Raw genomic sequence first — 16,947 nt, 5'->3', positions numbered from 1 at the left:
ACGTGTCCGCCCATTCCACCAGCCTGTCTATATCCTCTTGAAGTCCATCACTATCCTTCCAAGTTTTGTATCATCTGCAAATTTTGACATTGTGCCCTGTACACCCAAGTCCAAGTCATTAATATATATCAAAAAAAGCAATGATCCCAGCACCGACCCATGGGGAACACGACTACACCTTCCTCCAGTCCAAAAAACAACCGTTCACCACTACTCTCTATTTCCTGTCACTTAGCCAATTTCGTATCCATGCTGCCACTGCCCCCTTTATTCCATGGGTTTCAATCTTGATGACAAGCCTATTATGCAGCACTTTATCAAACGCCTTTTGAAAGTCCATATACACCACACCAACCACATTGCCCTCATCAACCCTCTCTGTTACCTCATCAAAAAACTCAATCAAGTTAGTTAAACACAATTTACCTTTAACAAATCCGTGCTGGCTTTCCTTTATTAATCCACACTTGTCCAAGTGACTATTAATTTTGTCCTGGATTATCGTTTCTAAAAGCTTCCCCACCACCGAGGTTAAACTGACTGGCCTGTAGTTGCTGGGTTTATCCTTACACCCTTTTTTGAACAAGGGTGTAACATTTGCAATTCTCCAGTCCTCTGGCACCACCCCCATATCTAAGGAGGATTGGAAGATTATGGCCAGCACCTATGCAATTTCCACGCTTACTTCCCTCAGCAACTTAGGGTTCATCCCATCTGGACCGGGTGACTTAACTTTTTTAAGTATAGCCAGCCTTTCTAGTACCTCCTCTATCGATTTTTAGCCTATACAGTATCTCAACTCTTTTACTGTCATTTTGGCAGCATCTTCCTTGGTAAGGACAGATGCAAAGTACTCATTTACCACCCATGCCCTCCGCCTCCATGCGTAGATCTCCTTTTTGGTCCCTAATCAGCCCCGCCCCTCCTCTTACTACCCATTTACTATTTATTTGCCTATAGAAGACATTTGTGTTAGCCACCAGTCTATTCTCATACTCTCTCTTTGCCCCTCATTCCCTTTTTCACTTCTCATCTGTAATTTCTATACTCATCCTGGTTCTCACTTGTATTATCAACCTGACATCTGTGATAGGCTCCCTTTTTCTGCTTCATCTTACTCTTTTTTTCATCCAGGGAGCTCTGGCTTTAGTTGCCCTACCTTTCCCCATCGTGGGAATGTACCTGGACTATATCTGAACCATCTCCTCTTTAAAGGCTGCCCATTGTTTGATTACAGTTTTGCCTGCCAATCTGTGATTCCAATTTACCCGGGCCAGATCTGTTCTCAATGCACTGAAATTGGCCCTCCTCCAATTAAGTATTTTTACTCTAGATTGCTCCTTGTCCTTTTCAATAGCTAATGAAACCTTATGATACTATGATCACTGTTCCCTAAATGTTCCCCCATTTGACCCACCTCATTCCCCAGAACCAGATCCAGCAATGCCTCCTTCCTCGTTGGTCTGGAAACATACTGATCAAGAAAGTTCTCCTGAACACACTTCAGAAATTCATCCCCCTCTTTGCCCTTTACACTATTACTATCCCAGTCTATATTAGGATAGTTGAAGTCCCCCATTATCACTACTCTATGGTTCTTGTAACGTCCCTGCAAATTTGCTCCTCTATATCCTTTCCACTAGTTGGTGGCCTATAGAATACTCCAGTAGTGTAATGGAACCTCTATTGCTTCTTAACTCTAACCAAATAGATTCTGTCCTTGACCCCTCAAGGACATCCTCGCCAGCATTGCAATATTCTCCTTAATCAACACTACCACCTCCCCCCCTCCTTTTTCTCCTTCCCTACTTTCCCGAACACCTTGGGGGAAAAAGTGGATTGGGCCTAATATTGGGCGTAGGTAGCATGATCTGCTATTACCCCATGCCCAATGGCCCCTTCGCAGGCAGGACAGACTTTCGTGAGGCCTGAGGACTCACCATCAATCAGTGTTCCGAATCAGCGCTGAACGAGCATTCAATGCACTTCACACTTTCCATCAGCAGGGGGAGCCCCAATCTCTTAAAGGCAGGCTGTCTCTTAAAAATCTCTAAGGTAGCTGGTACCTGCTATTTGCTGAAAATAACAGTCTGCTGTCTGCACGGAGTCTGACTGGAGATCAGAACAGAGCACATGCAAAACACAGGTGCAGCTCCCATCCCTATGTTTACAAACTGATGAGTTATGTTAAAACATTGAATAAAGGTTGCGCACTACTAAATCCCACATCCTCCAATCTGCACGCCAGACCTCACCAATCTGAGTTTGTACGAGAGTGCATGCACCAAGGTTCTCTGCTGATGCACTGGAGGCCTTCATGCAAGAGGGAGACAGAAGGAGGGACAAGCTGTATCTGCAGGGAGGAAGGGAGGCAAGAGGTCCTCCAGACACATACCTAAAAGGCAGTGGGAGGCAGCGGGGGACGAAATCAATGCCAGGCACACAGCATCGTGAACATGGATGCAGTGCAGGAAGAAGTTCAATGCTTTGACATGAGTGGTCAAGATGAGTGAGGTCAACTGTCAAGTGGTGTCTCCTACCAACTGCACCATGCACTACACCCCCCATCACCCACATACCAACAAACTCTTTCCATCAGTACTCAACTCTTCCAACCAGATGCTTCCTCTCACCCTTACACATTACCACTGTTGCAAGTCGCCCACCCACAACTCACAGGCCACACACACTGGCAGCTATTGAAACATCACTCAGACACACATCACGCTTTCTTGCATGAGATGGTGGCCCAAATCAGGAGGCAGCAAGTGGCAGTGGCATTTAACCCCTCGAGCCTGTACCGCCATTCAATGAGATCATGGTGGACCTGTGACCTAACTCCGTATGTCCACCTTAGCCCCATATCCCTCAATACCCTTGGTTCACAGAAATCTATCAATCTCATTTAGAATTCACAATTGAGCTAGCATCAACTGCTGTTTTCAGAAGAGTATTCCAAACTTCTCCCACCCTTTGCGTGTAGAAGCGTTTCCTAACTTCACTCCTGCACGTCCTGGCTCTAAATGTTAGGCTATGTCTCCTAGTCCTAGTGTTCAAGTATAGGAGACCGGAAAAATGTTACAAATGTCTCGGCAGCCAGAAGCAATAATCCAGCCACTAATCTGTAAATCCTGCATGGTCCCTTTAAATAGCGCTGGTGGGGGTTCTCCAGGCACTCGAAGACAGGTTCAGATGGTTGGGGTTAAGACTGTGCGTTGAGTTGAGCGTTAAGACACCATTTTGGGACTTATCACTTTAAATCAGCGTTGTACACTGATTCTATCCATTTTCTCCCTACTTTACATGTATCCGGCATTCAGTATTTGCGCATGCGATAACTCCTATAGCAAAATGGCGTCCGGCACGTCACGCTGGAAACGTTCGTGCGCAGCAAGACGCCATCTTGGATGTTGGAGAGGCTGTATAGCTCCAAAATGGGCGCTACATGGCCCAATTTAGCGCCCAGTGTATCCAGGAATATTTAGTCCCCAATCCTGCCCTTTTTTGAGCCAGGTCTCTGTTGTCGCCACATCATCCTATTCCCATGAGGCTATTTGTGCCTGCAGCTCACCAACCTTATTTACCACACTTCGTGCGTTTATACACATGCACTGTAAACCCATCTTCGACCTTCTCGTATTCTCTCTTAGTCTGATCCCACCTAATACTGTACTATTTCTTACTCTGGTGCCAGCTGTCTCTCCCAATCCTTTGTGCACCTTGTTTCTCCTTTCCAGTGCTACATCCTGGTGCCCATCCCCCTGCCAAATTAATTTAACCCCTCCCCCACAGCACTAGTGAACCTCCCCAAGAGGACATTGGTCCCAGCTCTGTTAAGGTGCAACCCGTCCATCTTGAACAGGTCCCTCCTGCCCCAGAGCTGGTCTTGGTGCCCCAGGAATCTGAAGCTCTCCCTCTTGTACCATGTCTCTAGCCTTATCTTCCTATTTCTGTAATCACTGGCGCGTGGCACTGGGAGTAATCCAGAGATTACTACCTTTGAGGTCCTGCTTTTTAACTTATTCCCTAGCTCCTGAAACTCTAATCACAGGACCTCATCCCTTTCCTTCGCTATGTTGTTGGTTCCCACATGGACCACGACTTCTGGCTGTTCCCCTCCCCCCCGCAGAATGTTCTGCACCCTCTCCGCGATGTCCTTTACCTTGGCACCAGGGAGGTAACACACCATGCAGGACTCATGTCAGTGGTCACAGAAACGCCTGTCTGTCCCCCTATCGAATCCCCCATGATTACTGCATTTCTACACTACTGTGCCCTCCTGTGCAGTCCTTTGCCCCATGGTGCCATGCTCAGGACTGCACTCCTTCGAGGAGTAGTCACCCTATACCGGTATGAGGGTGCCACACACCCAGAAGATTCCTGCACTGCCAGCCTCTTCCTACCCTTTCGGATGGCCACCCACTTGCCATCCTAAATTCTCTTTGGCTGCAAGTGAGCACCTGGGGAGGGGGAGTGGGGGCAGGGATTCCCAGCCTCTGGGGAGGGGGGGGTGTGGCGGGGATTCCCGGCCTCTGGGGAGGGGGGGGTGTGGCGGGGATTCCCGGCCTCTGGGGAGGGGGGGGGAATCCCGGCCTCTGGCGGGGGTTGGAGGAGAGGGAGATTCCCATTTGAACCATCTTACAGTTCACCAATAGTATTTTACATTTCTGTACCACAGCTTTCATGGAGTTCCATGGGCCATTGCAAATACCCTTGTATAAAAATTATGGTGCAATCCAGGCTTAGTATCATTAGTACAGTTAATAAAGTGTAGCGTCTTGTGTCTCTTTCGAATCAGAGGAGGGAGTGTGGGTTACAAGTTCTGTAAAAATGACACGTGGCAGTATTGTTTATTGCTACTGCTGATCTGTATTTTTAATAAATCCATTCCAGGTTACAACCTACATCATAGTCCTAAAAACGTTTGTTCTTTTGCATTCAAAGTCTAAGAGAGCAAAAGGGCTCCTGTCATACCCAGCAAGGTAAATACGGTTAATAACCTTTAGTTCGATCTCGAGGCTACACTGCATTACCAGAGTGTGCATATAAAGTCACACTTGTAGGGAGTGAGGGCTTGCTTACAGGAGTGGCCTTTGGCTCATGGCATGAGAGAAATATCTTGGTAAAGTCTAAAATGTTACCAGTGGGTGCAAGGAGGGTCACCTGTTTGGAACACCCTACCCAGAGGATGGGAGTGCACCACAGGAGGCAGAATCCCGGCTCTACAGTAACTGCAGGACGTAGGAACAGGTAACAACCAAAGAACTTGCAATTGAAATGTATTATCTGTTGTGTAAACGGATAAACAGCTGCGAAGAAGACAATTAAAGAATCTGGCAAGATAAGCATCCAACAGTGTCACAAGATGTCACACCACAACTTGTGGCCTGTCAATCAGTTCTATATTTGCTGCTTGCCCATGATAAACTCTCACACAACTGTATGGCTATGTCATTGCATCGCTTGCATAACCATAACTCAGCAGGGTACAGTCAAGATGCAATGTACAATTGAGAGCCGTACTCATATCTTTCATGGGTTTCACAAACGAAAGCAATGAAACACAAACTAGGTCACTTACTCACAACTAAGATGGGTTTCAAGCTGAGCTCATGGTACTCATCACTGACACCTCCCTGCCCAATCCTTTACAAAGTACAGCACTGCAATTATTGAGCTATTGAGTGGGAAAGGAGATGAAATTGCTAGCCACGTTGATCAACGCAGCAGTCACTTGATTCATATGGAAGCCCCCAATGTGGTCGTGTGGTTGGGAAAGAGCCATAGGCACAATACTTGAACTCAACCACTGGCACTCCAGGCCCTATGTTGCAAATGGGCTGCAGGTGTCTTTGCCGCAGATGGTAAAGCTCTGATCTGCCGACCTGAAGCAATTCAGCAGCAGATTGGTGTGCCAAGCTCTGCGAATATGGTCTCGGGCCTGCTGCTCTCTGCGGCATGCCTTCCTTCATCCACCTACACCATGAAAAACTATATATGAAGGGGTCGAGTTTCCGCTAATTATATCAGCCCATTCCGGGCGGACTGGGATAAACCAGTGCAAAAGATCGGGGAATTTTAAATGTAAGTGAGCTACGTCCAAAAGCCACTTCCATGATTTTCTGTGATCTTTTACACTGGTTTAAGATTCAATCCCCCACCCCCACCCCCCGGATCAGGCCACGCCCACAAAACTGGCCACGCCCTCAGGTCGAAATTGTGAGATTCTGCCGATTGGGCTGGTTCGGGAAGACTCTTCAAATTGGGCTCATTCCCTTCGGCACGCAGGCACGTTTTAAAAGTTTTTCATATCAAAACATTTTTAATTTTCTAAGAAACTGAGTAGTGTGCACCAATGAATCTATTAAATGGTTCAGTATAGTTTTTAAAAGTCACTTTCAGTTTATTTTAAATCAGGTTACTCACAGATGGAGCATTTATTAAAAATGTTTATTTTTGGTGATAAACCCATTTTCAGCTGAATTAATAAAATTGCCAGGTTAACACTCTTCAATACATCAAGGAATACATTTTAATGGAACAAAAAAATAAACAATGATGTTATATTACACTAGCTGATTATGCTGATTCATGGAAGATTTTACGTTTTGTGATTATGCAAATGAATGTTATCGGAAACTTGAACCGTAATCGAACCAGCGCAGTTTCAAGCGCATTTCCCATTGCGCCCAAAGCAGAAACTCGACTCAGAAGTGTTTAAAAACAAATGTGGCATAAGGAGTGAATAGATTGGCATGTAGATTTTTGGGGAAAAATAATAAAGAAAAATTGCTGAAATATTGAAAATGTCTAATCAAAACACTACTAAAAAGGTACTGCGATCAGTGCAACAAAAAGAACATAAAAAGGAACTTAAGAGCTCCCCTTGTTTCCATTCCAAATGACTGATATGAACATACGAATTAAGAGCAGGAGTAGGCCATTTGGCCCCTCGAGCCTGCTCTGCCATTTGATAAGATCATGGCTGCGACCTCAACCCTACTTTCCCGTCTACCTACTATAACCTTTGACTCCCTTGTTAATCAGGAATCTCTCTAACTCAGCCTTAAAAATATTCACTGACCCTGCCTCCACCGCTCTCTGGGGAAGGGAGTGCCACAGACTCACGACCCTCAGAGAAAAAATTTCTCCTCAGCTCCGTCTGAAATGGGAGACCCCTTATTTTTAAACTGTGGCCCCTAGTTCTAGTGTCTCCACAAGGGGAAACATCCTCTCAGCATCCACCCCTTCAAGTCCCCTCAGGATCTTATATGTTTCAATAAGATCACCTCTCATTCTTCTAAACTCCAATGTATACAGGCCCAACTTGTCCAACCTTTCCTCATAAGATAACCCCCTCATCCCAGGAATCAGTCGAGTGAACCTTCTCTGAACCGCCTCTAAAGCAATTATGTCCTTTCTTAAATAAGGAGACTAAAACTGCACACAGTATTCTAGATGTGGTCTCACCAATGCCCTGTACAACTGTAGCAAAACATCTCTACTTTTATATTCCATTCCCCTTGCAATAAATAACAACATTCCATTTGCCTTCCTAATCACTTGCTGTACCTGCATACTAACTTCTTGTGATTTATGTACTAGGACACCCAGATCCCTCTGTACCTCAGAGTTCTGCAATCTCTCTCCATTTAAATAATATACTGCTTTTCTATTCCACCTGCCAAAGTGGACAAGTTCATATTTTCCCACATTATACTCCATCTGTCAAATTTTTGCCCAATCACTTAACCTCTCTATATCCCTTTGCAGACTCCTTATGTCCTCTTCACAACTTACTTTCCTACCTAACTTTGTGTCATCAGCAAAATTATTAACCATACATTTGGTCCCTTCAACCAAGTCATTGACATAGATTGTAAATAGTTCAGGCCCTGTGGCACTCCACTCATTACATCTTGAGACTGAGCAAGAAGAAAAAAGAGCAAACCCAGTACAAATTCTGCCAAATTGCATTAGATGAAAGAAAGAACTTGCATTTATATTGCGCCATCAGGACGTCTCAAAGTGCTTTCCAACTAATGAAGTACTTTTGAAGTATAATCACTAGGAAACGTGGCAGCTAATTTGCACACAGCAAAGTCCCACAAACAGCAATGAAATAAATAACCAGATAATCTGTTTTAGGTGTTGGTTGAAGGATAAATATTGGCCAGGATACCAAGGAGAACTCCCCTTCGAAAAAGTGCCATGAGATCATTAACATCCACCTGAGAGGGCAGATGGGGCCCCGGTTTAATGTTTCATCCTAAAAACACCTCCAACAGTGCAGCACTCACTCCCTCAATACTGCCTAGATTTTGTGCTCAAGTTTCTGGAGTTGGACTTGAACCCATGACCTCTGACTCTGATGCGAGAGTGCTCCCAATGAGCCAAAGCTGACACCTTGTAAGTAGCACAAGCATTTCAGCTTACAAAATGCATTAGAGCACTGAATTGCAGCCCAGATATAAACAGGTGCATGGTTTGCTCTCCTTCTGCACACCTACTCTCCTGGTGCACAGGACCACTGAACTGGACCTATAAAATCTAGCTCACTTGTTTTTTAGGTTACATACCATGAATAGAGGGGCTGCAACCCGGCCTCTAATAATGCTAGCCCAGGTCAACCAGCAGCGAGTACACAGGCACACCTGAAAAGAAATCAAAACTGTCCCATTATTCTATGACATTTTTAGCTTTCGTGACACGGTGTCAGTCACGGCTCAGTGGGTAGCGCTCTTGCCTCTGAGTCAGACGTTTGTAGGTTCAAGTCCCACTCCAGAGACTTGAGTGCGTAATCCAGGCTGACACTCCAGTGCAGTAATGAGGGAGTGCTGCACTATCAGAGTTGCAGTCTTTCAGATGAGACGTTAAACCAAGGCCCTCTCAGGTGAATGTGAAAGATCCCATTGCGCTATTTGAAGAAGAGTAGGGGAATTCTCCCCGGGGTCCTGGTCAATATTTATCCCTCAGCCAACATTACTATAACAGATTATCTGGTCATTATCACATTGCTGTTTGTGGGACCTTGCTGTGCATAAATTGGCTGCCGTGTTTCCTACATTACTGCGGTGACTACACTTCAAAAGTATCTCATTGGCTGTAAAACATTTTGGGACGTATTGAGGTCATGAAAAGCGCTATATAAGCAAGTTCTTTCTTTTCATTTTGACACCGATCGCATCAAAACACTAAACCAATACCACAGAATAAACATGTGTACATCTCCTCTGGACTCTGCTCTGTGCCTGATCCGAGCAAGGAGCCACTAAGTACCTTGTCTCCCAGTTGGTGGGGGGAAACTAGGGAAGCGTAAAGAAAAATGAGGGGGCTGCTGAGCAGTCACTGGTCCATCCTGGCATCTGGCTGCAGAGGGCATTAGATCTCTAAATAAGGCTGCCATATTTTAGCTAATCCAATTCCAAATGGGCCCACTTGTGCAAGCACAAACTCAAAATACATCTGCAAAGCATTTTTATTTAAAAAAAATTAATAGAAAAAAAGCTTTTCTCTGTCCAGTTTTCATTTATCTAAATTACTAGACAGCTTCCCAAACCTAGCCGGTCACAGTTCAAAACTGAACACGTGGTCATCTTACAAAGCTGAGCATCTACCCTCTCCACAGGCAATGGTGGCAACCCTACATGTACACATGGTACAACCAAATTTGGTGAGGATTCAACAGCTACAACTTGCCTCGATAAAGCACCTTTAAAATAGAAAAACACCCCAAAGCGCTTCACAGAGGCATAATAATAAAAAAAAAAGGATGCTGAGCCAAAGCAGGAGCTATTAGGAGGGGTGGCCTAAAGCTTAGTCAAAGAGTTGGGTTTTGAGGATGTTCTTAAAGGAGAGGCTAAGGGGTCGTATGGCCTACTCCTGCTCCTATTTCTTATGTTTAGGGAGAGAAATCCAAAGCTTAAGGCCTTGGCAGCTGAAGGCGTCTCCTCCAATAGTGGGACAAAGGGAGGGGGTGATATGCACAAGATTCAGGGGCTGCTTTAAGCCTCGAAAGGCTGAGTTCTGACAAACTTATTTCGCCTTATAAAAACATACCAGTAAACTAGGTGAGGAGATATCCATGTGCAGTGAGAGATGCCGCTACCTCTTCAAGGAGGAGGAGGGGGGGGGGGGGGGGAGAGAGAAGCTGAAACTTCAACCGCCATTGGGCCTCAGAGCTGACTGCGCATGCGCGCCCCCTTTTTTTTCCGCCGGTTTCCTTGGCAACGGGCCAGGCCCAGCTGAGGCCTCACTCCTGGCCTCCAGCGGGACATGTACGAATGGATCCGCGGCAACATCACCTCGCTCTTCTCCGCTGTGCCGGGAGCACCGTCACTCAGTGCTTCGAATAGTAGCAGCGCTCTCCCGCGGAAGAGGAACTACGAGAGGTAGGTCTGGTGTCAGCTAGGCCGCGGCGGGGGGGGAGGGGCCGACGAGTCAGACAATAATAAAGAGGCCAGGCAGACAGGCCCCTCACTAACTAGCATTGTTAGACCTTTATAATCTGGACCCCCCCCCCCCCCTCCTTACACGTTATAAACCCCTCACTTACTACGGACACTGTAATACATTTATAACTCAGGTCTCTCCTTAACTACTAACATGTGTATCCAGGGGCTCTTTAACTACTGACATTGATATTCATTTCTAACCCGCATCGCCCACTAACCAACTACTGACTTTGTTATAACTCACTGCTGCAGTCAACTGATTAGCAACCGATACTGTTGGGGACAGCTGTGTGGACGTGAACACCAACAAGAGGACTGGTTTTCGGAGCACTTTATAATTGCAAACTGCGGATATGATACCAGGAGCCTAACGGTATAACACACAGGTATAAATAACACTATTCTGCTAATTCCCCCCCCCCCCCCCCTTATCTGCAAGAATGTTGTATTAATTCCAGTCCTGATCAGGTTAGCATGTAACTTCACACTTTGCTGATACTTGTAGAATAAGAGTCATAGTTAGGAGGTCATAAATATAAAATAGTCGCTAATAAATCCAATAGGGAATTTAGGAGAAACGTCTTTACCCAAAGAGTGGTAAGAATGTGGAACTCGCTACCACAAGGAGTAGTTGAGGCGAATAGCATAGATGCATTTAAGGGGAAGCTAGATAAGCACAGGAGGGAGAAAGGAAGGTTATGCTGATAGGGTGAGATAAAGTAGGGAGGGAGGAAGGAGGCTTATGTGGAGTATAAATGCCAGTGTAGACCAATTGGGCTAAATGGCCTGTTTCTGTGCTGTAGTTTCGATGTAATTCAATTTCTGGAAGGGGAGCCCAACAAATTCATGAAAAATGTTTTTGGAGAACATGTTTTCATACAAACTCTTGACATAGTGTCACAAATCAATTGCATGGATAAGTGATTTCAGGATTGTGAAAATGATGGGCAGTCTTGCTGCCGGCTCCCTTTTAACAGGATGTCGGATGTGTTTGAGCACCAAGGCAGTGAGGTAAAAATTAAAAGTTTGCCAAATGTGTTTTCATGGAGAGCGTAATTCTTTTAAAAAGCAGGTGTTTTCTCAGTGGAGAAACCCCCTGCCATTCACAGGAAATCTGTAAAACTGCACTTTTTTCTAAAGTCCCCGAATATTGTCTTCTGAAGTTATGTCATTTTTTAATTTTTTGCCCCAGTGTCCAGGCTTCTAATGATGAGATTGAATGGATATCAGTAAAAAGACGAAGACTGGGTAAGTTCATGCAGTTAGAGGTTAAAATATTCTGACTGAACAGAAGGTATTGCATAACTATCCCAAGTTATTTTGCCCACTTCCCTTTCCTTGTGGTACACCGAGCCATGCACCCTCTGGGTGCGAGCATTGATGTCTCACCACATTCCCAAGGCTCTACCAATGCTGATTAGTAACCAGCAATTAACTGAATGTAGTATTGTTTTAAAGAAATGCGGTTGATGGCACTCAGGGTTCTAAAGCTGGCCACCCTCGGAGATCTGACTGCACCAGACACCCACGTTTTATGGGTCCCACAAGGTGCTGTTAGTCTCCAATTACCTTTTAAGTTAGTCGATTTCACATGATGCTGCACATGGGGAACGAAGACAAAGTGGTCTTCATGTGAAGCAAGGTTAGAGGGCAGGGGACAGTTGGACAAGGGTGCATAGATGTAATAAGTGCCCATTTCAAAATCATACATTTCTCATTTTTATAATTCCATTTTAAATTTCTATGTCCACATTTATAATTACACCCATCTGCCAGCAGGTATGCTGCAGTGCCCCCACAGGGTTGGGGGGAAGGTGGGGGAGTGTAATTACAGCATGGCAAGTTGACATAGGCAATTTCCATTATAAATGTGGACATAGGAATTTGTAATGGCAAAGGTTAACAGAAAATGTGCACAGCCATATGATTTTTAACAGACAGTAAGGGATTTTTTTTTCAGCAATGGAGATAGCAACAAATATGAATAAGAAGAGTGGCTACAGATCTCCATGAGTGCCACTGTATATGTTCTTGAAATTCAAGTGCCTGTCAACGTGCATTACAGGTCCCCAGGAGGCATCTTCCTCTGATTTTTATCAGCACTGTCTCAGTACTTTGGTACCATGGAGTAGGTTTGAATCGTCAGATCTCGATGACACCACTTTCTGGGTGCAGAGCAGAGGGTGGGATATTCCTCCTGTGGAGAGGGAGGAAAAGATAATCAGGAAGAATGATGGATCACCACAAAACAGAGACGTTAATGCTGTATTAATGGCTTCTCTAAAAAGAATGAAAATGAAGGTGACTTTGAAAAGTGGAGAGTGGAAAATTCATGGGGAGAGGAAAGTGGGAACAAAGGTTATCTGGTTTTATCGGATGATTGGTTCAATGAATGTACAGCATTAGATGTTAATACAGCAGCTCTGCCAAGGGATCTTTCATTGGAAACTCACCATAAGGTGGAAGCAAGGTATCCGAAATGCCATTACAACAACAACATGGTTTTCTGTAGCGCTCCTCATTTTAAAAAAAAAGACATCTTGCCTGGTGAAAGGCAAACTTGGACACTGAGCAAGTGTGGGGGTGGGAGGGAATAGAAAAGTTGAAGGGAGCATAAAAGTAGAAGAGAAGGGCATTTTGAACGCATTGAGGAAGAACAAATGTTTAGGTAGGAGTTTGAGGGCAGGGGCAACGGTGCACTGGTGGATGTGGTAAGCCCGTGTCAAAGGGAAAGAGGGTGGCTGTGGGGATACGTGAGATTACTGAAGTTTAGGGTGTAAGAAGCTGGGGATGAGAATCTTGCAATCAGCTTGCTAGAGGATGTGGAGCTTGGCAAGGATCGGGATAATAATGCAGGATTTTATTCTTCAAAACTTGGGATGTATCTGGACAGAGCATTTTGAGCTGTGTAATGCTAGGGTGCAATACTGGTATTGCAAATCACAAATTTGTTGTTAATGGTTTGATTAGCCAGAAGATTGCTTATTAGAATAGCATGCAACTTGTAGATGATATTAAGACCACCTCATTGAGGCATCCAAAGGACATTAAAAGAATGTGAAAATAGCTTGGTGGTACAACACATTGGCGCCCCAATGTACTGGGCTATAAAATGGTAGGATACAATTCCCCAATGCTGAGTTGTGTGCCCAGTCTGGGGAAGGTGCTGAGCCAATCTGGCACTTCACCACAAGGAAAGTCGCTCCAAACTGCTGACTCACACCTCGGCAACTAGCTGCAGAGAGGGAATGGCAGGGGCCTTGCTGTAGGCCTTTAGCCTGTCTTCCCAGCCAAAGAACGCAGAGGAGTCAACGAGAAAGGTAAAATGAGGAAAAATGAAATTACACAGAGAAACAAATTGTGCTTTGTTTTCTAGATGACTTTGTGAATACAGTTAAGAAGTCTATATCAGGATTTGTCAGCTATATAAAGTCAGTGTCACCATTTGGTTACAAAGTCATGCAAGTAGAATCCAAATCCACCGTGCAGAGGAAGTCAGCCCAACCTTTGAAACAGGTCAGTGCTATCATTAGCCAAGTCCAAGGTTATGGAGATCATCAATATCCACACAGTGACAACTTGATATTTTGCACTGCATTGTTTGTTTATTGGTACAACTGTAACTCTGAACATGTAAATATTGCCCCTGATGGTGTGAAGCAAACTTGCTGTGGAACTGTGTCACTGTGTCAGACCTGCATACTGCAAAGAGCTCCCTATGTCACTCCAGCACAGCTGTTCCACACACTGCAAGGGGGTTTCTCTGTGCTCTGTGTTACTTCAGCACGTCTGCTGCTAAGCAAAGAGAGGGTTGTGCGGGAGAACTCTAAATGAATGATGGGTGCATTGTTTAAATGTTTATTTTTTCCTGCAGTTTTTTATTCATCCAGTCTCTCTGTAAGGATTTGATTGGTAAGTGAGGATCTCAGCCATCTAATTTCCATGGTGTCCCAATGGCTGTACCTGTAACCTGGCGATGTTCCCAGTGATTTAGGAAGGCCTTCTCTTTTCATGTTGGCTTGCTACTTCCTTTGTTTTCTTTCCCTCTCTGGAGAGATGGAACAAGCAGTCCTTCCTGATGGCGTGCCTTCATCTGCTGCATTTTCCTATTTTCAGAGGGCTTTGCATTGTAGATTTAGGAAGGGTTATTTTTGGGGAGGGGGGGGGAACAGAGGTCTTGGCTCACCCTTGTACAGTGGCAGTGTTTATCTCTGTTGGGAATGAGACTGAGAATAGCTGTATTGTTTTGCAGTACAAATATGGTTACATTTGGATCGTTAGTCAAAAATTCAGTATTAAATTCATGATCAATACTGCATATATTGTGTGTGTGCGCGTGCTTTTTATTGAATTTTAATGAGTCATGGCTTGTGAGTAGATCTAAATCATGTAAATTGCTCCTCCTGCTGGCCCAGTTGATAAAGGCAGCATGTAGCTGAGCCATAGTCTTAAAGATTGCAGGTTCAATTCCTGTGTGTGTATCAGGAAGGTCCCAGATTCGATTCCTGCTCTACAGTCAATCAGCTACTCTCAGTTGGTAGAACAGTTGAGTTGCTTCAATTTGCCGTAGAACCTTGGGAGGGAACAATCGGCCAAGGTTCCTACCAGTCACCCCCTGCTGGAAAGTGCAAGTGCCTGCACTCTGGGCATGAACAGGATTGGTATCGACTGCGATGCCTTCATTGTCTAATATCCTGTGAAAATTCACCTTTTGGGCTCACATATTATGAATGGTCACAGGTGAAATAGGCAGACACGTGGCAGAGCAGTGTCAAGTGATACATTTTGGAAGGAATCATAGAAATTTACGGCACAGAAGGAGGCCATTCGGCCCATCGTGTCTGTCAGCTGAAAGTGTTACCCAGCCCACTCTCCAGCTCTTGGTCTGTATCCTTGTAGGTTACGGCACTTCAAGTGCATATCCAAGTACTTTTTAGATGCAGTTAGGGTTTCTGCCTCTACCACCCTTTCAGGCAGTGAGTTCCAGACCCCCACCACCCTCTGGGTGAAAAAATTCTCCTCAACTCCTCTCTAATCCTTCTACCAATTACTTTAAATCTATGCCCCCTGGTTATAAACCTCTCTGCTATGGGAAATAGTTCCTTCCTATCCACTCTATCTAGGCCCCTCATAATTTTATACACCTCAATTAAATCTCCCCTCAGCCTCCTCTGTTCCAAAGAAAACAACCCCAGCCAATCCAATCTTTCCTCATAGCTAAAATTCTCCAGTCCTGACAACATCCTCGTAAATCTCCTCTGTACCCTCTCTAGTGCAATCATATCTTTCCTGTAATGTGGTGACCAGAACTGTTCGCAGTACTCCAGCTGTGGCCGAACCAATGTTTTATACAGTTCTAGCATAACATCCCTGCTCTTTTCTTTATTAGCCGAGGCATAGAATATAAGTATCCCATATGGCGCCATAACCACCTTATCTACCTGTCCTGCTACCTTCAGGGATCTGTGGACATGCACTGCAAAGTCCCTCTGTTCCTCTACACCTCTCAGTATCCTCCCATTTATTGTGTACTCCCTTGCCTTGTTTGCCCTCCCCAAATGCATTACCTCACACTTCTCTGGATTGAATTCCATTTGCCACTTTTCTGCCCACCTGACCAGTCCATTGATATCTTCCTGCAGTCTATAGCTTTCTTCCTCACTATCAACCACACGGCCAACTTTTGTATCGTCTGCAAACTTCTTGATCATGCCCCCTACATTTAAGTCTAAATCATTGATATATACCACAAAAAAGAAGGGACTTAATATTGAGCCCTGCGGCACCCTGCTGGAAACAGCCTTCCAGTCACAGAAACCCCCGTCAACCATTACCCTTTGCTTCATGCCACTGAGCCAATTCTGGAACCAACTAGCCACTTTCCCTTGGATCCCATGAGCTTTTACTTTTCTGGCCAGTCTGCCATGTGGGACCTTGTCAAAAGCCTTGCAAAACCTCATGTACACCACATCAAATGTGCTACCCTCATTGACCCTCCTTGTTAGCTCCTCAAAATTCAATCAAGTTAGTGAGACACGACCTTCCCTTAACAAATCCATGCTGACTGCCCTTGATCAATCCGTGCCTTTCTAAATGACTATTAATACAGTCCCTCAGAATTGATTCCAGTAATTTGCCCACCACCGAGGTAAGGATGACTGGCCTGTAATATCTATCCCTTTTTAAACAACGGTACAACATTAGCAGTCCTCAAATCCTTCGGCACCGCACCTGTAGCCAGAGAGGATTGGAAAATGATGGTCAGAGCCTCTGCTATTTCCTCCCTTGCTTCTTTTAACAGCCTGGGATACATTTCATCCGGGCCTGGCGATTTATCTCCTTTCAAGGATGCTAAACCCCATAATATTTCCCCTCTCACTATGTTTATTCCATCCACTATTTCACACTCCTGCTCCTTAACTACAACGTCCGCATCGTCTCCCTCTTTTGTGAAGACAGACGCAGAGTATTCATTAAGAACCATATCCACATC

At 44.9% G+C, this 16,947-nt stretch overlaps 1 protein-coding gene across 2 annotated transcripts in view; it reads left to right on the top strand.

Annotated features, from left to right (window-relative positions):
* The first annotated feature begins 10,222 nt into the window (after positions 1 to 10,222).
* LOC137323970 (sentrin-specific protease 2-like) overlaps positions 10,223 to 16,947 on the top strand; it is a 68,424-nt gene continuing 61,699 nt past the window's right edge. Inside the window, exons 1-4 of one of the 2 annotated variants that reach the window (XM_067988132.1) lie at positions 10,303 to 10,391; positions 10,707 to 10,840; positions 11,647 to 11,702; positions 13,831 to 13,970. In XM_067988132.1, coding sequence (XP_067844233.1) covers positions 13,914 to 13,970 — 57 coding nt within the window. In that variant the 5' untranslated portion in view covers positions 10,303 to 10,391; positions 10,707 to 10,840; positions 11,647 to 11,702; positions 13,831 to 13,913. Of the gene's footprint in view, positions 10,392 to 10,706; positions 10,841 to 11,646; positions 11,703 to 13,830; positions 13,971 to 16,947 lie in introns of both variants that reach the window. The other variant, XM_067988131.1, reaches the window with a different exon arrangement.

Source organism: Heptranchias perlo, chromosome 7 (assembly GCF_035084215.1).
Source record: "Heptranchias perlo isolate sHepPer1 chromosome 7, sHepPer1.hap1, whole genome shotgun sequence".
Classification (NCBI taxonomy): Eukaryota; Metazoa; Chordata; class Chondrichthyes; order Hexanchiformes; family Hexanchidae; genus Heptranchias; species Heptranchias perlo.
This window is presented reverse-complemented; position numbering and strand designations above follow the sequence as displayed.